Raw genomic sequence first — 22,080 nt, forward strand, 5'->3', positions numbered from 1 at the left:
CAAGCTGGTAAAAAGCCAGAGAGGAATTGGTACTGAGCCAAAAAATGGTGGAATTAGGATGTGACCAAAAGCTTGGCCAGTAAGGTGGTTTTTAACAGTGTCTTGAAGGGGGAGAGAGAAAGAGAGAGAACAGGTCACTGAGGCCGGGGCAGTGAGTTCCACAGATTCGGATCTGGCCACCAATGTTTGGACAAAGAGAACAGAGGATTCACACCCCGAGTTGTACAGAGTTTCCAGATTATTGTCGAGCTGAAGAAGATTACAGATAGAGGAAAGGCCAAGGCAATGGAACATTACGATGGGAATCATAAAACAGAAACTTCCAGTGCTGACCTGAATGAGAGGAAAAGTAAAGAATGATTTGCATTAATATATCGTTTTCATAACCACATGACATCATTAAGTGCTTCACAGCCAGTTAAGTATTTTAATGTGAAGTCACTCTTATAATGTAGGAAACACAGCAGCCAACCTGTACAGAATGACCCAGTGAGTGAGTGATAAAATTGACCAGAACATCAGCAGTAACCTTCCTGCTTTTCTGCAGAATAGTGCTCTGCCATATGTACCTTCCACTTGACACAGCAGTCAGGACCTCATTTTCATTTCTCATCCAAAGACAACACCTCTGACAGTGCAGCACTCCCTCTGGTCTGCCCTGAATTGCCAGCTTTGAGATTTGTACCCAAGTGGGATATGAGCCAACAATGCCAACACAGAGGTGCCAGCAACAGTGTTTGGTTGAAAGAAATGAGCTTCTTTTTGATTTGGTGTACTCGACATCAGGAATCAATCCACTGTCACACCCATGTAAAAACAAATTTGTTCAGTTGTTCATTTTGCTGAGCAGTTTGTATCTCTGTCTCACTCCATTTCACAAATCAGAGATTACATTTATTAATAGTGTTGTCTCTGAAAACTGCTCAGCCCACAACTCAATTACAGTCCTCGCAGTGGATTCTTGATCACTTGGTAAACACATTCAAAATGGATCTGGCTCTTTCTTAATGCACTGATTGTACATTCTTGGTCAAAACTTACAAACTGAGAACCACAAAACATGTTTGAAATAACCCTTAGATTTTCTAATGATCAGGTATCTGCTCCAGATGTCCTGGATTAAAAACAATTCCAGTTCCAGGCCACTTCTGTCCCTATATTTCTTGTTTCTCATGACAGCTAAGCCTTCCTTAAACATCTGACACCTGCTGATACCGGAAAATGCCAATTCTTCTGAAATTTTTCCTTTCCCTTTCCCAGAAGTGTCTCTATTTCTCCAAAATCCTTCCATGCAAGAGGTTTGGATCAACAAGACTGCCACCCTGGTGTGTACAGCATTCTTTTCTGATCCCAGCCAGGTCCGGATCACCTGGAATGTGAATGGGAAGCAGAGAAGTGAAGGGGTTATAGCTCAAGCACAGAAAGAGGAAGGTGCCCAATACATGGTCATCAGCCAACTCCGAACAACAGCAGAGCAGTGGGAGAACGGGATGGAGGTTGTGTGCTCTGCTCAAAGTGGTTCCTCCTCTTCTCCCGTGTCAAAACGAACAAGGAGCATAAAAGGTAGGCAAGTGAATGAAAAGTTATATCACTGACATTGCCAACCACAAAGGAAAATATTTAACACCATCTTTGTTTTGTTCATTGGTTCCAGTTCAGCCAAAAAGTCCCAAAGTCAGACTGCTGCCTCCTTCAGCCCAAGAGATCAAGAATCACAGCAGAGTTACACTCGAGTGTGTGATCACTGGATTTTACCCAGACAGCATACAGGTCTCCTGGGAGAAGGATGGCAGCCTGATCTCCTCCAACACCCGTGCTGGCCTCACTGCTCTGGAGCAGACAGAGACATTCAGTGTCAGGCACTACCTGAGTGTGAGCACAGAGGAGTGGTGGAAAGGCTCAGTCTTCACCTGTGCAGTGAGTCATCCACCCTCCAACTTTAACAGCAGGAAGGAGGTGAAGATTGTTCAAGGTAAGACCTCAGCCTGATGGCAAGATTGACATAATTCATCCTCATACAAACTCTCCTTCTGCCAGTTCAAAAAGATAAAATTCTGTCCCTGGGTGTAGTTCCATATTTCCCATCGCAGGGCAATGACGGTGAAAATGTATGCCACCTAAATCATTCAGTCTTCCAGTTTGATTTCGGAACAGAACCCTTCCTGCATTTGTTCTCACTACATGGTGAGGTTCCTGTGTGAAGCTAACTTTGACATCACTCTCTCTGAAGGCAATATAAATGTGACCAACAAATGTCTGGAATCCATTGATGGGTTGGTTGTGAATGAATCACATTGATCTGGTAAAAGACGGTTGTTCTATTGTAAAGATGTTGGTTGTCAGTGGAATTGCTGAGAGAGAACACGAGAAATCGACTGGGCCCAATACGGTCAAGTAAACTTTGAGAACAGTTTGACTGTTGAAATGTGAAGTATTGTATTCAAATTGGAATTAGAATTCGAGTTGGTTTTATTGACACGTGCACTCGAACGAGTACAGTGAAAAATTTGCAATGTAGCTGCTTATGCCGCCATCTTATATACAGGAGACCTAGGTACAGATACTTAAGTCTTTGTTATAGAATTGAAAGATGAATAAATAAAGTCTACCAGAGGAAGGGAAAGGTTTTGAGAATGGAATAGTGGAGGTTAGAGGGGCTTCAGATGGATCTCACAGACCAGCGCAACATTGAGGGCCAAAAGGCCTGTACTGTACTGTAATATTCTGTTCTATGTTCTGAAAAATACTCGCATTACTCAATGTCCAGCATAAGAATAAAAAGTTTTTAAAAATTACCCAAGCTACTTTTCTCCAAGTCAGCCTCCAGACCACACTGGGCTTCCGGTCTGCAAGGGACTCAACCTCCCCCCCCACCCCCGGTGGTGACCTGAAGTCCAGGACTTGCTCGTGGGACTTGCCTTCTCCCTCTGGTCTCCAGTCAAGGGCTTGCCCCTGGGACCTGCGTCCAGTAATCTTGGCCTCCAGTCCAGGACTCATCTCCCCATGATGCCCTCCAGTCCAGGACTCATCTCCCCATGATGCCCTCCAGTCCAGGACTCATCTCCCCATGATGCCCTCCAGTCCAGGACTCATCTCCCCATGATGCCCTCCAGTCCAGGACTCATCTCCCCATGATGGTCTCCAGTCCAGGACTCATCTCCCCAGGATGCCCTCCAGTCCAGGACTCATCTCCCCATGATGCCCTCCAGTCCAGGACCCATCTCCCCATGATGCCCTCCAGTCCAGGACTCATCTCCCCATGACGGTCTCCAGTCCAGGACTCATCTCCCCATGATGCCCTCCAGTCCAGGTCTCATCTCCCCATGATGCCCTCCAGTCCAGGACTCATCTCCCCATGACGGTCTCCAGTCCAGGACCCATCTCCCCATGATGCCCTCCAGTCCAGGACTCATCTCCCCATGACGGTCTCCAGTCCAGGACCCATCTCCCCATGATGCCCTCCAGTCCAGGACCCATCTCCCCATGATGCCCTCCAGTCCAGGACTCATCTCCCCATGATGCCCTCCAGTCCAGGACTCATCTCCCCATGATGCCCTCCAGTCCAGGACTCATCTCCCCATGATACCCTCCAGTCCAGGACTCATCTCCCCATGATGCCCTCCAGTCCAGGACCCATCTCCCCATGATGCCCTCCAGTCCAGGACTCATCTCCCCATGATGCCCCCCAGTCCAGGAGTCATCTCCCCATGATGCCCTCCAGTCCAGGACTCATCTCCCCATGATGCCCCCCAGTCCAGGACTCATCTCCCCATGATGCCCTCCAGTCCAGGACTCATCTCCCCATGATGCCCTCCAGTCCAGGACTCATCTCCCCATGATACCCTCCAGTCCAGGACTCATCTCCCCATGATGCCCTCCAGTCCAGGACCCATCTCCCCATGATGCCCTCCAGTCCAGGACTCATCTCCCCATGACAGCCTCCAGTCCAGGAGTCACCTTCGCCTGATGACCTCTGGTCTAGAACTCACAGAAGGACTTGCTTCCCGTGCCGTCCTGGTCTCAGACTCTACCCCTGTGCCGTCCTGGTCTCAAACTCACCTCCAGGTCTTGCCAACGACGCCCTCCAGTCTGGGAATCATCTTCTCCATTTGTCTGGGTAAGTTCAGAAGTTAAAAGTTTTGGAAGAAACAAAAACTGCAGCAAAGAGAAGGGAAAGAGAAAAGGAACTGGTGGAGCAGAGGAGCTCCAGCTGGAGTGTCCACTCTGCTGCCATCTTGCCGATGTACCCCATTACCCAGTTATTGACCGCAGTCCATTACACTTCAATCCTCACAAAATACCCAGCTCAGAAAGTTTATGGGTTTTGAGGAGCAAATGAAATTGAACCTCGTTTGCTGAACAGTATCAGGATTTTACAACAATAAGGCGTGTACTCCACTACTCTGAGAGCTTATATGCTGAGAGATCACTGATCATTAGGGACGGTTAGATGGTGACATTTGGTCATTTATGAAGGCAGGGTTAAGCAGTTTACAAATATCAGAATATTTCTCATTACCAATGTGAATATTAAATCCAAGCTGTCAAATTGCTGACCACACCCAATGTTTATACACACTGCCTATGGATTGTGTATGTTAAACCAATGATTACAACTTACTGACAACAGACTGTGATTAACTTCAATGTAATCAATCTCTCAATTTGTCAATATTTTTGTCTTGGAACTGTTCAGTATCATATGTGAAAAGTGAGGAGGGGAGAGAAACCAAAGCCATCTCAAGGGAATAAAAATCATGTTCTTGTTGGACACCGTGTGTTGAATATCATTCGAAAATGCAGCCGGGGAGTTGATTCTCAAAGCTTATTGAGGACTTCGTCTTGATGTTATGTTTAGATTGCATTCAACAGTTAACATCATAATATATAAGGGAGTTGTGATTTTTGGGTGCAATGTGCCTGGAAAGTGTTCAGAACACGTGCTGAGTGTGGGATATCTGAAATGACAACGAGCATTTGGAAATTTAGTAGCAATGGGGAAAATGTGTGAAGCATTTCGTAAACCATCCACTTCCTACTCCCACAACTCAGACATGCCAGTGTAGGGCAGGATGTACATGCTTTATCCAAATGACCCCCAAACAGTAGCAAAAGGGGGATCTTTGACACTCCCTCTGAATTTATGGGCTGTTCTGTTTGTTGCAAACAAATCATCTTCCTTCACAGAGTGTTACCTACAATAAGCTGCCATTCAGGAAAAGATCCTAAGGTATTGCACTGGAGAGTTATCAATCAGAAATTGACACTCAGCCAATGGAGCAGATATCAGGGAGAAGGAATAGTTTTTTAAGGAGCACCTTACAGGACTGAGAGTTGGACATGTAATCATGATTCAGGGATGGATTTCTCGAAGTCAGGGCCTCGGTGCCTGAAGGAACAACTACCAGTGCTGGAGTGAAAGGCGTGGGAGATGTCGAAAGGGTCAGATTTGCAGGAATGTAGAGTTCATTGACACATATGCAGCTGATAAGTGTGACAGACATAAGGAGATGGGAGACTAAGGAAAGGCATAAACACAAGGATAAGCATTTTAAAATTGAGACATTCCAAGGCTGTTTCTAAAAGAGGTGAGAGGTCCTCATTGCTTCAATCTGCTCAATGTCACAAATCAGGGACTGGGCTGGAGGTGCTTTCAGTGAATAAGCCATTTTTCCGTTGTATCTTTTGCGAAGCATCTGCATTTATCTCACTGCATTTCACAGAGTTTCCATTTTATTAACATTGTGACAGTTACATGTTGTCCAAACCCACAACTCAATCACAGTCCTCATTGTGAATCTATTGGTCAGAGTCATAGCAAATGCATTCAAAGAGGACGGAGCAGGATCTTGATGCTCTGATTATGTTTTCGCAGTCAGAGTGCAAGCCAAGGACTATGTGACAACGTTTAAACAATCTTGAGATTATCTAATGTTCAATTCAATGTGAGATTAACTGGTGTTTGATTTCATCCAGTATCAGCTGATGATTTTGCACATTATAAAGTACTGAAGACAAAATTCTCCTCTGTGCTGATCTGTCACCATTTCTCATCAACAGCAAAATCTCTATTAACATTCTGAATCCTCCTGACACCTCCTGTTGTCCGTCTCCTACCACATTTGCTATCCTGGCATGTCACTCCCGACACAAAACAATTTCAATTCTTCTGAACTTTTCCTTTCCCATTCCCAGAAATATCAGTTTTTATTCGCAATCCTTCTAAGGAAGAGGTTTGGATCAACCGGACTGCTACTGTGTTGTGTACAGCAGTCTGTTCTGATCCCAGCCAGGTCCGGATCACCTGGAATGTGAATGGGAAGCAGAGAAGTGAAGGAATTACGACACAGCAACAGAAAGAGGAAGGCACCCAATACATGGTCATCAGCCATCTCCGAACCACAGCAGAGGAGTGGGAGAACGGGATGGAGGTTGTGTGCTCTGCTCAAAGTGGTTCCTCCTCTTCTCCCGTGTCAAAACGAACAAGGAGCATAAAAGGTAGGCAAGAGAATGAAAAATTATATCACTGACAGTGCCAACCTCAAAGGAAAATGTTTAACACCATCTTTGTTTTGTTCATTGGTTCCAGTTCAGCCAAAAAGTCCCAAAGTCAGACTGCTGCCTCCTTCAGCCCAAGAGATCAAGAATCACAGCAGAGTTACACTCGAGTGTGTGATCACTGGATTTTACCCAGACAGCATACAGGTCTCCTGGGAGAAGGATGGCAGCCTGATCTCCTCCAACACCCGTTCTGGCCCCACTGCTCTGGAGCAGACAGAGACATTCAGTGTCAGGCACTACCTGAGTGTGAGCACAGAGGAGTGGTGGAAAGGCTCAGTCTTCACCTGTGCAGTGAGTCATCCACCCTCCAACTTTAACAGCAGGAAGGAGGTGAAGAATGTTCAAGGTAGGTGCTGGACCTGACTCCAACATTGACACACTTGTCTCTTCATTACTATAACCTGTAATTGGGCCAGTCATGTTTAATGCTAACAGTAATGATGTACATTATTGTAGTTACGTGAATGGGAAACTAATCTTAAGATCAGGGCAACTGAAGAAAGAAAAACACAATTGTTCTTTGTGTAACTCCTTCCACAATTTCCGATTCCAAAGCACTTTACAATGCAGCCAACAAGGAATTTTTTGAAGTTTAATGAATATTGTGGTGCATGATACCTGCCATTTAATTGCACACACAATGTTCAGGTGAACAGGAAAGGGAGTTTTACTGCTGTAGTATTATCCAGGGCATAAATGGGATCTCCCAGTTGTCATCTTCAAGTTAGTGGCTGTGGGATCTTCTTGTTTCACTTGACAGGACAGACAGGGCATTGTCACATCCAACAGCACTGCCTCAGTGTTGACACTGATGTGTTGCATTGATTATACACTCAATGACACAGAGTGGGCTTTGGACACACACAACTTTCTGATCTAGATGAGAAAGTCCCACCAAGAAGGTAAAGCTGAAATGTTAGCTAATTAGCCACAGAACTGAGATCAACTCCCTCCAAAGTACTTTGATAGTCTGGCTTTATATAAAGTCTGGAAATAAAACGTTAACATCAGTGAAAGGGACTGGGAAGTTTACTTGAACTCTTGCCTACCAAGACCCTTTGTGACTGCAGGAAAGGTAATGGGGCATGGCCTAAAACTGTGGTGCCATATGGGGAGCGTCTAAAGTTTAACTCAGCTCCTACTTGTTCCTTTTCTCATACCTTCCAAATATTGATTTGTGAATATTGCATTTCATTGAACTGCCCTGATCTGCTTCCACAGCCTCCCGAGAGAACCAGCTCCACAGTTTGATTTCTCAGTGAAATATTGGTTCCCCATTTTAGTTCTGAATTGACCCCTGACCCACGTAAAGTGCAGGGCATCTCCTCTAATCTGACTATTCTGGTCAATGTCCAAAAGCTTGCCATGGTTTACATGGTGGTGTGCCTTGAATTTCCTAAATAAACAGGGTGTTGCAGAATTCAGGGGCTGGGTGGAGCTCCCACATTCCCAGCACAGGGATTGGGAGGTGAAAATGTACAAATCTTAAATCTGCAACTCTTCGTGTTCCAGGTGGAAATACAAATCTTCCCGTTCCAGGTGGAAATGCTGCTTGCTCTTGCCCTCCTTGCTCTTGTTCTGGGTGTATGCCAAGGTTCCTGTTTCAGACTAATTTAAACCTGACCCTCCCTGATGGTGCACAACACCAATATAAATGCCACCAACAAATCTGTGAAATAAAGTGATTGATCATGAATCAAATGGTCCGTTGAATTTTATTGCAAATTGTTTGGATTGCAAATCAGTCTGTGGTGACTGTCTTAATTAAAGTATGCAAACATGGAAGAGATACAGACCTATCTGAAATTCTCCCAACCAATCCAATCCTTATCGATACAGTCATTTTGTTTTGTAACCTTGACCAGACCAGTTTGGATTGGATTCAGCCTCACAGCTTGACCATTACCTCTCTGGTCTGATTCTAGTAGCCAAGACTTACAATGTATCATCTGACTCAGAAAGACTGCAGAATTGGAAATGGGTGAAAGGGATGGACAGGGATACAGCAGCCAGATATCTTCAATTGAACCAGTAGGTTCAACCCTTTCACTGATGTGGTGCTGAGAAAGGTTAAAGAAGCAGAACACAGAAATTCAAATTCAGCAAGTGTAGGATGAGATTCCTGTGCAGTCGAAATGAAAATAATATCGTTTGTCCGTCTCCTGGAACAATATTAGTCCATGACAGGGCACTCCGTGTCCACAAGAAGGATGCTGGTGGAATCCTTTTTTAAAATAATTTTTAGGAATGATATATTGAATTAGTTGCAATCACCCAATAATATCAGCATTTCTCAATTTCACTCATTGAGGCTTTATTATTGGAGGTAACCTGTAATGGGGGGCTGTGAAATGTTCAGACATGGCCATAGTGGAAGGTAGGAATGAGCAACTCATAAACATTAGAATGTTTGAATTCAACACAGTGCAAAACAAAACTCAGTCTAAAATCATTGACTGCACATCAAAATATGTTTTTAAAGCTTTTGACGATATCCTATGACAGGCCTGAACACAATCAATCTCAATCCATCAGTCAGTTGAAAGGAAATTAGTTTTTATTCTATGACAGGATGTGACCATTGCCTGTTAAAGCCAGCCTTTGTAGCTTAATCCTAATTGTCCTTGGTAATTGTAAGCAGCCTTCTTGCACATATGACCATCTAGTTGCTTTTTAAATGTTGTAATTGTACCAGTCTCCACCAATTCCTCTGGAAGCTCATTCCTTACAAGCACCACCCTCTCCGTGAAAAAGTTACCACTCAGATCCCTTATGAATATTTTCCCTCTAGTTCTGTACTCCCCCACCCCAGGAAAAAGACTTGACTATTGACTCTATCCATGCCCCTCATGATTTTATCAACATCCATAAGCCTCTGATGCTCCACTGAAAACAGCCCCAGCCCATTCAGCTGCTCCCTATAGCTCAAACCCTCCAACCCTGGCAACATCCTTATAAATATCTTCTGAACCAATAAATGTTCACCATCTGTTTTAATAAAAGGCCAGGGGGAGAAGCAAGAACCTTGTAAATTCAAAACGTGCTTATTCCTGTCAGGCTGACACTGTGTGCTGAACATCAACTGAAGAAATCCAATGGATCCCAGTGTTCCCTGATAGTTTTGGCCCAGACCCAAGTATTAATTGTATTTAAATAGTGCCTTGAATACAGTGAAGTGTATCAATCTGCTTCACTTCAAACATACAGAAGAAAAATGTTAGGTCACGACGCAGTGACAGCAGTGTGTTCTGTGTCCAAAGTACACTGCAACATCTCAACAAGCCTCCATCCCAGAAATGTCTACCAGCTGGAAGGTCAAAGAACAGTGCCCCGTCAATTCCCCTCCCAGCCACACACCGTCTGACCTCCAACTACATTGAAACTTCATAAATGTTGCACAGTCACAATTCAGGAACTCATTTCATAACAACTAGACTGGAGCTCGACCTACCCCAGATGCACTGCAGCTTACCACCACACCTTCCAGGACAGTTAAGGATGGGAAGCAAATGCTGAAAAAGCACTCTCATATACCAGCATGGATGGAGGTGTGGTTAATGGACAGAAAGCAAAGGGATAAGAGAAAAACCAGGTTGCTGCAGCTATTCACGATCTGTATCACTGACATAGATGAAGAGAGAGTTGTAGGCCTGCAAAAGATTCCCGAGATAGGAGGATGTGAGACAACAGAGACATTTGGACAAAGATACACCACATAAAATTGAGGCAATCCTAGCTCAGTGCAACTGGAAAAGAAACATTGATTCAGTATGTTCTACGTCACAACATGATGCACAGAATCACAAGAAGCCTGTGAATAAACAAGGAGAAAGTGAGGACTGTAGATGCTGAAGATCACAGTCAAGAGTGTGGTGCTAGAAAAGCACAGCAGGTCAGGCACTATCTGAGGAGTATCGACGTTTTGGGCAGAAGCCCTTCAAACAAGTCTTGATTCAATTGTTCCTTTATCTAATGATTTCATATCTGTCTCTCTTACTGCCCTTCATAAATCACAGATGCCTTGTATTAACATCGTCACATCAAAAGGTCAATCACACCCACAGCTCAATTGCAGTCCCCACTGTGAATGCACTGACCGTACTTACAGGGAACAGATTACAATGATTTCTGCCGTGTTCTTTTTGCCTGCACAATGTTTTCTTGATCAAGATGTAAAATCAAAGAAATGCAAGATAATGTTTCAACTGTCCTGGGAATTTTTAATGTTGATTTACTCCCACGAAGAATGATCTCATTGCAACATATACAATTCAGACAAGCTGGACAGAGAATTCTGGAGCAACTCTGTAGTTCAGGCAGCAACCGCAGAGAAAGAAACAGAATTAATGTTTCCAGTCTGGGATGAACTGTTCTGAAGGAGACCAAAGGGTCATGGTCTCAGGATACAGGCTCGGCCATTTTGGACTGAGATCAGAAGAACTTTCCTCAGAGGGAGGGAGACCTGTGGAATTCTCTGCCCCAAAGATTGGAGAGGTCATTTTCACTGAATACAGTTAACAAGGAAATAGATCGATTTCTGGGGGCTAAAGGTGTAAATGGGTATTAGAAGAGAAGGGGAATGACATTGAGATAGAGGATCAGCATGATCAGACTGAATGACCAAAATGGCCTGATTCTGCTCCAAGTTTCTATTTCTTATATTTCAGCTTCAGTTCAGATTCATTCAATATCAGCTGGAGATTTTACAGGTTAAAAAGGATTCAAAATTAAATTCCGTCTTGTCCTTACTTCATATTGATCATGATCAATGCAAAACTGTCTTAAGTAAAATTGTGAGGGTTACTGACAACAACCAATAGCCATTCTTCTGAGGTTTTTCCTTTCTTATTCCCAGAAATGTCTATATTTATCCAAAATCCTTCTATTGTGGAGATTTGGATCAATAAGACTGCTACTGTGGAGTGTGCAGTGGTCTGTTCTGATCCAAGCCAGGTTCAGATCTCCTGGGAAGTGAGCGGTAAGAAGAGACATGAAGTGATTAAGACTCAGCGGCTAATACAAGAAGGAAGCTTACCCACGGTCATCAGTCAACTCCAAACCAGTGTTGAGGAGTGGGAGAGTGGGGTCGATTTTGTCTGCTCTGCCCAAAGTGCTCCCTCCTCCTCCACTGTGTCAAAACGAACAAGGAGCTTAAAAGGTCAGTAAGAAACTAAAAAAATTACATGACCTGGTTAACCTCAAAGGAAAGAGTTTAATACCTTCTTTTGTCTGTTGGTTCCAGCTCCACCAAAAAGTCCCAAAGTCAGACTGCTGCCTCCTTCAGCCCAAGAGATCAAGAATCACAGCAGAGTTACACTCGAGTGTGTGATCACTGGATTTTACCCAGACAGCATACAGGTCTCCTGGGAGAAGGATGGCAGCCTGATCTCCTCCAACACCCGTGCTGGCCCCACTGCTCTGGAGCAGACAGAGACATTCAGTGTCAGGCACTACCTGAGTGTGAGCACAGAGGAGTGGTGGAAAGGCTCAGTCTTCACCTGTGCAGTGAGTCATCCACCCTCCAACTTTAACAGCAGGAAGGAGGTGAAGAATGTTCAAGGTAGGTGCTGGACCTGACTCCAACATTGACACACTTGTCTCTTCATTACTATAACCTGTAATTGGGCCAGTCATGTTTAATGCTAACAGTAATGATGTACATTATTGTAGTTATGTGAATGGGAAACTAATCTTAAGATCAGGGCAACTGAAGAAAGAAAAACACAATTGTTCTTTGTGTAACTCCTTCCACAATTTCCGATTCCAAAGCACTTTACAATGCAGCCAACAAGGAATTTTTTGAAGTTTAATGAATATTGTGGTGCATGATACCTGCCATTTAATTGCACACACAATGTTCAGGTGAACAGGAAAGGGAGTTTTACTGCTGTAGTATTATCCAGGGCATAAATGGGATCTCCCAGTTGTCATCTTCAAGTTAGTGGCTGTGGGATCTTCTTGTTTCACTTGACAGGACAGACAGGGCATTGTCACATCCAACAGCACTGCCTCAGTGTTGACACTGATGTGTTGCATTGATTATACACTCAATGACACAGAGTGGGCTTTGGACACACACAACTTTCTGATCTAGATGAGAAAGTCCCACCAAGAAGGTAAAGCTGAAATGTTAGCTAATTAGCCACAGAACTGAGATCAACTCCCTCCAAAGTACTTTGATAGTCTGGCTTTATATAAAGTCTGGAAATAAAACGTTAACATCAGTGAAAGGGACTGGGAAGTTTACTTGAACTCTTGCCTACCAAGACCCTTTGTGACTGCAGGAAAGGTAATGGGGCATGGCCTAAAACTGTGGTGCCATATGGGGAGCGTCTAAAGTTTAACTCAGCTCCTACTTGTTCCTTTTCTCATACCTTCCAAATATTGATTTGTGAATATTGCATTTCATTGAACTGCCCTGATCTGCTTCCACAGCCTCCCGAGAGAACCAGCTCCACAGTTTGATTTCTCAGTGAAATATTGGTTCCCCATTTTAGTTCTGAATTGACCCCTGACCCACGTAAAGTGCAGGGCATCTCCTCTAATCTGACTATTCTGGTCAATGTCCAAAAGCTTGCCATGGTTTACATGGTGGTGTGCCTTGAATTTCCTAAATAAACAGGGTGTTGCAGAATTCAGGGGCTGGGTGGAGCTCCCACATTCCCAGCACAGGGATTGGGAGGTGAAAATGTACAAATCTTAAATCTGCAACTCTTCGTGTTCCAGGTGGAAATACAAATCTTCCCGTTCCAGGTGGAAATGCTGCTTGCTCTTGCCCTCCTTGCTCTTGTTCTGGGTGTATGCCAAGGTTCCTGTTTCAGACTAATTTAAACCTGACCCTCCCTGATGGTGCACAACACCAATATAAATGCCACCAACAAATCTGTGAAATAAAGTGATTGATCATGAATCAAATGGTCCGTTGAATTTTATTGCAAATTGTTTGGATTGCAAATCAGTCTGTGGTGACTGTCTTAATTAAAGTATGCAAACATGGAAGAGATACAGACCTATCTGAAATTCTCCCAACCAATCCAATCCTTATCGATACAGTCATTTTGTTTTGTAACCTTGACCAGACCAGTTTGGATTAGATTCAGCCTCACAGCTTGACCATTACCTCTCTGGTCTGATTCTAGTAGCCAAGACTTACAATGTATCATCTGACTCAGAAAGACTGCAGAATTGGAAATGGGTGAAAGGGATGGACAGGGATACAGCAGCCAGATATCTTCAATTGAACCAGTAGGTTCAACCCTTTCACTGATGTGGTGCTGAGAAAGGTTAAAGAAGCAGAACACAGAAATTCAAATTCAGCAAGTGTAGGATGAGATTCCTGTGCAGTCGAAATGAAAATAATATCGTTTGTCCGTCTCCTGGAACAATATTAGTCAATGACAGGGCACTCCGTGTCCACAAGAAAGATGCTGGTGGAATCCTTTTTTAAAATAATTTTTAGGAATGATATATTGAATTAGTTGCAATCACCCAATAATATCAGCATTTCTCAATTTCACTCATTGAGGCTTTATTATTGGAGGTAACCTGTAATGGGGGGCTGTGAAATGTTCAGACATGGCCATAGTGGAAGGTAGGAATGAGCAACTCATAAACATTAGAATGTTTGAATTCAACACAGTGCAAAACAAAACTCAGTCTAAAATCATTGACTGCACATCAAAATATGTTTTTAAAGCTTTTGACGATATCCTATGACAGGCCTGAACACAATCAATCTCAATCCATCAGTCAGTTGAAAGGAAATTAGTTTTTATTCTATGACAGGATGTGACCATTGCCTGTTAAAGCCAGCCTTTGTAGCTTAATCCTAATTGTCCTTGGTAATTGTAAGCAGCCTTCTTGCACATATGACCATCTAGTTGCTTTTTAAATGTTGTAATTGTACCAGTCTCCACCAATTCCTCTGGAAGCTCATTCCTTACAAGCACCACCCTCTCCGTGAAAAAGTTACCACTCAGATCCCTTATGAATATTTTCCCTCTAGTTCTGTACTCCCCCACCCCAGGAAAAAGACTTGACTATTGACTCTATCCATGCCCCTCATGATTTTATCAACATCCATAAGCCTCTGATGCTCCACTGAAAACAGCCCCAGCCCATTCAGCTGCTCCCTATAGCTCAAACCCTCCAACCCTGGCAACATCCTTATAAATATCTTCTGAACCAATAAATGTTCACCATCTGTTTTAATAAAAGGCCAGGGGGAGAAGCAAGAACCTTGTAAATTCAAAACGTGCTTATTCCTGTCAGGCTGACACTGTGTGCTGAACATCAACTGAAGAAATCCAATGGATCCCAGTGTTCCCTGATAGTTTTGGCCCAGACCCAAGTATTAATTGTATTTAAATAGTGCCTTGAATACAGTGAAGTGTATCAATCTGCTTCACTTCAAACATACAGAAGAAAAATGTTAGGTCACGACGCAGTGACAGCAGTGTGTTCTGTGTCCAAAGTACACTGCAACATCTCAACAAGCCTCCATCCCAGAAATGTCTACCAGCTGGAAGGTCAAAGAACAGTGCCCCGTCAATTCCCCTCCCAGCCACACACCGTCTGACCTCCAACTACATTGAAACTTCATAAATGTTGCACAGTCACAATTCAGGAACTCATTTCATAACAACTAGACTGGAGCTCGACCTACCCCAGATGCACTGCAGCTTACCACCACACCTTCCAGGACAGTTAAGGATGGGAAGCAAATGCTGAAAAAGCACTCTCATATACCAGCATGGATGGAGGTGTGGTTAATGGACAGAAAGCAAAGGGATAAGAGAAAAACCAGGTTGCTGCAGCTATTCACGATCTGTATCACTGACATAGATGAAGAGAGAGTTGTAGGCCTGCAAAAGATTCCCGAGATAGGAGGATGTGAGACAACAGAGACATTTGGACAAAGATACACCACATAAAATTGAGGCAATCCTAGCTCAGTGCAACTGGAAAAGAAACATTGATTCAGTATGTTCTACGTCACAACATGATGCACAGAATCACAAGAAGCCTGTGAATAAACAAGGAGAAAGTGAGGACTGTAGATGCTGAAGATCACAGTCAAGAGTGTGGTGCTAGAAAAGCACAGCAGGTCAGGCACTATCTGAGGAGTATCGACGTTTTGGGCAGAAGCCCTTCAAACAAGTCTTGATTCAATTGTTCCTTTATCTAATGATTTCATATCTGTCTCTCTTACTGCCCTTCATAAATCACAGATGCCTTGTATTAACATCGTCACATCAAAAGGTCAATCACACCCACAGCTCAATTGCAGTCCCCACTGTGAATGCACTGACCGTACTTACAGGGAACAGATTACAATGATTTCTGCCGTGTTCTTTTTGCCTGCACAATGTTTTCTTGATCAAGATGTAAAATCAAAGAAATGCAAGATAATGTTTCAACTGTCCTGGGAATTTTTAATGTTGATTTACTCCCACGAAGAATGATCTCATTGCAACATATACAATTCAGACAAGCTGGACAGAGAATTCTGGAGCAACTCTGTAGTTCAGGCAGCAACCGCAGAGAAAGAAACAGAATTAATGTTTCCAGTCTGGGATGAACTGTTCTGAAGGAGACCAAAGGGTCATGGTCTCAGGATACAGGCTCGGCCATTTTGGACTGAGATCAGAAGAACTTTCCTCAGAGGGAGGGAGACCTGTGGAATTCTCTGCCCCAAAGATTGGAGAGGTCATTTTCACTGAATACAGTTAACAAGGAAATAGATCGATTTCTGGGGGCTAAAGGTGTAAATGGGTATTAGAAGAGAAGGGGAATGACATTGAGATAGAGGATCAGCATGATCAGACTGAATGACCAAAATGGCCTGATTCTGCTCCAAGTTTCTATTTCTTATATTTCAGCTTCAGTTCAGATTCATTCAATATCAGCTGGAGATTTTACAGGTTAAAAAGGATTCAAAATTAAATTCCGTCTTGTCCTTACTTCATATTGATCATGATCAATGCAAAACTGTCTTAAGTAAAATTGTGAGGGTTACTGACAACAACCAATAGCCATTCTTCTGAGGTTTTTCCTTTCTTATTCCCAGAAATGTCTATATTTATCCAAAATCCTTCTATTGTGGAGATTTGGATCAATAAGACTGCTACTGTGGAGTGTGCAGTGGTCTGTTCTGATCCAAGCCAGGTTCAGATCTCCTGGGAAGTGAGCGGTAAGAAGAGACATGAAGTGATTAAGACTCAGCGGCTAATACAAGAAGGAAGCTTACCCACGGTCATCAGTCAACTCCAAACCAGTGTTGAGGAGTGGGAGAGTGGGGTCGATTTTGTCTGCTCTGCCCAAAGTGCTCCCTCCTCCTCCACTGTGTCAAAACGAACAAGGAGCTTAAAAGGTCAGTAAGAAACTAAAAAAATTACATGACCTGGTTAACCTCAAAGGAAAGAGTTTAATACCTTCTTTTGTCTGTTGGTTCCAGCTCCACCAAAAAGTCCCAAAGTCAGACTGCTGCCTCCTTCAGCCCAAGAGATCAAGAATCACAGCAGAGTTACACTCGAGTGTGTGATCACTGGATTTTACCCAGACAGCATACAGGTCTCCTGGGAGAAGGATGGCAGCCTGATCTCCTCCAACACCCGTGCTGGCCCCACTGCTCTGGAGCAGACAGAGACATTCAGTGTCAGGCACTACCTGAGTGTGAGCACAGAGGAGTGGTGGAAAGGCTCAGTCTTCACCTGTGCAGTGAGTCATCCACCCTCCAACTTTAACAGCAGGAAGGAGGTGAAGAATGTTCAAGGTAGGTGCTGGACCTGACTCCAACATTGACACACTTGTCTCTTCATTACTATAACCTGTAATTGGGCCAGTCATGTTTAATGCTAACAGTAATGATGTACATTATTGTAGTTATGTGAATGGGAAACTAATCTTAAGATCAGGGCAACTGAAGAAAGAAAAACACAATTGCCCTTTGTGTAACTCCTTCCACAAGTTCAGAACTCCAAAGCACTTGACAATCCAGCCAATCCTAGTACTTTGGAAGTATAATGACTCTTCTAATGCATGGTACAGTCAATTACTTTGCACCCAGCAATGTTCAGACAATCAGGAAAGAAAGCTTTATTGCTTTTGTTTGAAGAGTGTTGTATTATCTAAGATATGGATGAGATCTCCCAGTTCTTGTCTTCAAGTTAGTGGTTGTGGGATCTTCTTGTTCCACTTGATTGGGCAGACATAGCATTGCCACATCCAGCAGTGCAGCATTGCCTTAGTATTGATACCGATGTGTTGTACAGATTGAGAGTGGTCTTTGGACACATATAACCTAGTAATCTGGATGAGAACGTCCGACCAAGGAGTTAAAGCTGAAATGTTCAGCTAATAATCCAGAGAACTGATATGAATGCTCTCCAAGACATTTTGACAATCTGAATTCATATTAAGTTTGGAAATGAAAAAGTTGACATCAGTAAAATAGACTGGGAAGTTTACTTTAACTCTTACGTGACTAGACTCTCTGTGACTGCAGGAAATGGGTCATGGTATGAAACTGTAGCAGCACATGATAGTGTCCAAAGTTCAAGTCAGCTGCTACTTGTTCCTTTCCTACTGCCTCCAAAATGTTGACTTGTGCAAGAAATCTTTCAGCATCTACTTACATTGTTGCCATGATCTGCTTTTGTAATTTCCCATGAGAACCTGCTCCAGAAGTTGACCACTCATCAAAATATTGGTTCCCCATTTTAGTTCTGAATTGACCCCTGACCCACATCCAGGGCAAGTCCTCTAGTCTGACTATTCTGCTCAAGGCGTGAAAGCTTGAGTTTGCATTTAAATAGCGCGTTGAATAGAATGAAGTTTAGCAAAATGCTTCATTTCAAAAAGAGAGGATAAAAATGTTGGACCAAGACACAGTGTCAGCAGTGTGTTCTGTATACAAAAGGCATTGTTGAATGGACAGGAAGCAAGGTGCAGGGATAAGAGAAATACCAGTTGGCTGTAGCTATTTACAATTTACATCACTGACTTGGAAAAAGAGAGAGTTTTAGGTCTGGCAAAGGTTACAGAGATAGAAGGACGTGAGACGACAGAGACATTTGAACAAGGATACCACATTTAAAATTGAAGTAATCCCAGTACCTGGAAAAGAGACATTCACATTGATTCAGCATCCAAGATGGAGGATGGGAAAAATTTCTGGCTGTAACAGGCTGCTCCTTTTTTGAGGTGTTTTAGGTGTTCGAGGTGATTTCCTCGAATTCCAGGAGCAGCAGTGGCTGTTTGATATGCTGTTGGATTGTTTTGGAACTTTGGAGAGAAGAAAAGTCAAAACAACAGCAGTTTTCAAAGGGAGAGGAACAGACAAAGGCAGCACATGGTCAGGCAGTGCAGGAGAGAGACAGAGAGAGAGAGAGAGAAAAACCCTCACCACTCAGTGAGACAGCAGTGAAACTGCGCAGTTACTGTCTTTGCTGTTTGAATTAACAAACGGTGAGATGTACAACTGATCTTGGAGGAACCTGTTTGGGAGAGGTGACAGCACAGAAACAGGTAAGTAAATAGATTTAAGCGTGGTCTTACAGTAAGTCTTCAGTTATGAGTAAGAGTGGGTTCTTTCTTGATTATATGTTTTATTGAGATATGTCTCTTGATTAAACTTAAACATAGAAGCCATAAGTATTAAGTTAGCCTGGAGCAGTGTTTTGTAGAGGAATAAGACAAAGTTATTTTCTGGATCTGTAGATAGAAAAAAGCAAAAATGGCCTTTAGTAGAGTGATGTGCTTTTCTTGTCGGATGTGGGAGTTTACGGAGAGTTTACCTGTTACTGAGGATTATATCTGCAATAAATGCTGTTGGTTGCAAATCGTATCAGATCGAATGGATCGGTTGGAGAGACAGTTAGAGGCAATGAGGAATTAATAAGATCAAGAGGGTGTGATGGATAGCCATTATAGGAAGGGAGAAAAGTTGCAAATACAGTCACATAGATGGGTTAACTCCAGGAAAGGTAAGAGAGATAAGCAGGTAATGCATGGGTCTTTTGTGGCTATCTCCATTTCAAATAAGTATGCTGTTTTGGAAAATGTAAGGGGTGATGGATTTTCAGGGGATTGTAGCACAAACAGCAAGTTTCTGGTATTGAGACTGGCTCTAATGCAATGAGGGGTACATCGGGTTCCAAGCGATCAATTGTGTACGGAGATTCTCTAGTCTGAGGCTCGGACAGATGTTTCTGTGGCCAGGAGCAAAACATCAGAATGGTGTGTTGCCTCCCTGGTGCCAGGATCAAGGATGTCTCAGGGAGGATACAGAATGTTCTTAAGGGGGAGAGGGCCCAGTAGGAGGTCATTGTACACATTGGAACCAACGACATAGGAAGGGAAATGGATGAAATTCTGAAGAGAGAATATAGAGAGTTAGGCAGGAATGTAAAAAGGAGGTCCTCAAGAGTAGTAATATCTGGATTACTTCTGTGCTATGAGCTAGTGAGGATAGGAATAGGAGGATAGAGCAGATGAATGCTTGGCTGAAGAGCTGGTGCATGGGAGAAGGAGTCACATTTTTGGGACATTGGAATCTCTTCTGGGGTAGAAGTGACCTGTACAAGAAGGACGGATTCAACCTGAATTGGAAGGGGGATAATATACTGGCAGGGTGATTTGCTAGAGCTTCTTGGGCGGATTTAAACTCGTAAGGTGGGGGGTTGCGACCAGGGAGATAGTGAGGAAACAGATCAATCTGAGATTGGTACAGTTGAGAACAGAAGCGAGTCAAACAGTAAGGGCAGGCAGGGACAAAGCAGAGAACAAGGTAGGACTGATAAATTAAACTGCATTTATTTCAATGGAAGAGGCCGAATAGGGAAGGCAGATGAACTCCGGGCATGGTTAGGAACATGGGACTGGGATATCATAGCAATTACAGAAACATGGCTCAGGGATGGACAGGACTGGCAGCTTCACATTCCAGGATAAAAACATTATAGGAAGGACCGAAAGGGAGGCAAGAGAGGAGGGGGAGTGGTGTTTTTGATAAGGGATAGCATTACAGCTGTACGCGGGTGGATATTCCCACAACTACATCCTGGGAAGTTAATTGGATTGAACGGAGAAATAAGAAAGGGATGATCACCATATTGGGATTGTATTATGGAACCCCTCATAGTTAGCGGGAAATTGAGAAACAAATTTGTAAGGAGATCTCAGTTATCTGTAAGAATAATAGGGTGGTTATGGTAGGGGATTTTAACTTTCCAAACAAAGACTGGAACTGCCATTTTTTAAGGGTTGAGATGGAGAAGAATTTATTAAGTGTGTACAAGAAAATCTTCTGATTCAGTATGTAGATGTATCAACAAGAGAAGGTGCAAAACTTGACCTACTCTTAGGAAATAAGGTAGGGCAGATGACTGAGGTGTCAGTGGGGAAGCACTTTGGGGCCAGCGGCCATAATTCTATTAGTTTTAAAATCGTGATGGAAAAGGGTAAAGAAGTTGAAGTTCTAAAATGGAGGAAAGCTAATTTTGATGGTATTAGGCAAGAACTTTCAAAAGCTGATTGGGACAGATGTTCGAAGGTAAAGGGATGGCTGGAAAATGGGAAGCCTTCAGAAATGAGATCACAAGAGTCCAGAAACAGTATATTCCTGTTAGGGTAAAAGGCAAGGCTGGTAGATGTAGGGAATGCTGGATTCAGGGTTTGGTTGAGAAAAAGAAGGAAGCGTATGTCAGATATAGACAGGATAGATCGAGTGAATCCTCAGATGAATAGAAAGGCAGTTGGAGTATACTAAAGAGGGAAATCAGGAGGGCAAAAAGGGGACATGAGATAGCTTTGGCAAATAGGTTTAAGGAGAATCCAAGGGGTTTTTATGAATACATTAAGGACAAAAGGGTAACGAGGGAGACAATAGGACCTCTCAAAGATCAGCAAGTCAGCCTTTGTGTGGAGTCGCAGGAGATGTGGGAGATACTAAACGAGTATTTTGCATCAGTGTTCATTGTAGAAAAGGACACAGAAGACATAGAATGTAGGGAAATAGATGGTGACATATTGAAAAATGTCAATGTTACAGAAGAGGAAGTGCTGGATGTCTTGAAATGCATAAAATGGATAAATTCCCAGGACCTGATCAGGTGTTATATGATCGATAGTCACAGGTGAGGTGCTGGAAGATTGGAGGTTGGTTAACGTGGTGCTACTATTTAAGAAAGGTGGTAAGGACAAGCCAGGGAACTATAGATGGTGAGCATGACTTTGTTGGTGGGCCAGTTGTTGGATGGAATCCTGGGGGACAAGATGTACATATTTTTGGATAGGCAAGGACTGATTAGGGATAGTCAACATGATTTTGTGCGTGGGAATTCATGCCTCACAAACTTGATTGAGTTTTTTGAAGATTTAACAAAGAGGATTGATGAGGGCAGAACGGTATGTGTGATCTATATGGACTTCAGGAAGGCGTCCAACAAGGTTCCTCATGGGAGACTGGTGAGCAAGGTTAGATCTCATGGAATACAGAAAGAACTAGCCATTTGGATA

General features: G+C 43.3%; 1 protein-coding gene across 1 annotated transcript in view; it reads left to right on the forward strand.

Moving 5' to 3' along the window:
• The window catches only part of LOC140461073 (uncharacterized), a 42,760-nt gene that overhangs the window by 15,247 nt on the left and 5,433 nt on the right, over positions 1 to 22,080 (forward strand). The window contains exons 3-7 of the mRNA XM_072555856.1: positions 6,590 to 6,907; positions 11,417 to 11,719; positions 11,804 to 12,121; positions 16,574 to 16,933; positions 17,018 to 17,335. Coding sequence (XP_072411957.1) covers positions 6,590 to 6,907; positions 11,417 to 11,719; positions 11,804 to 12,121; positions 16,574 to 16,933; positions 17,018 to 17,335 — 1,617 coding nt within the window. The remainder of the gene's footprint in view (positions 1 to 6,589; positions 6,908 to 11,416; positions 11,720 to 11,803; positions 12,122 to 16,573; positions 16,934 to 17,017; positions 17,336 to 22,080) is intronic.

Source organism: Chiloscyllium punctatum, chromosome 36, assembly GCF_047496795.1.
Source record: "Chiloscyllium punctatum isolate Juve2018m chromosome 36, sChiPun1.3, whole genome shotgun sequence".
Taxonomy (NCBI): Eukaryota; Metazoa; Chordata; class Chondrichthyes; order Orectolobiformes; family Hemiscylliidae; genus Chiloscyllium; species Chiloscyllium punctatum.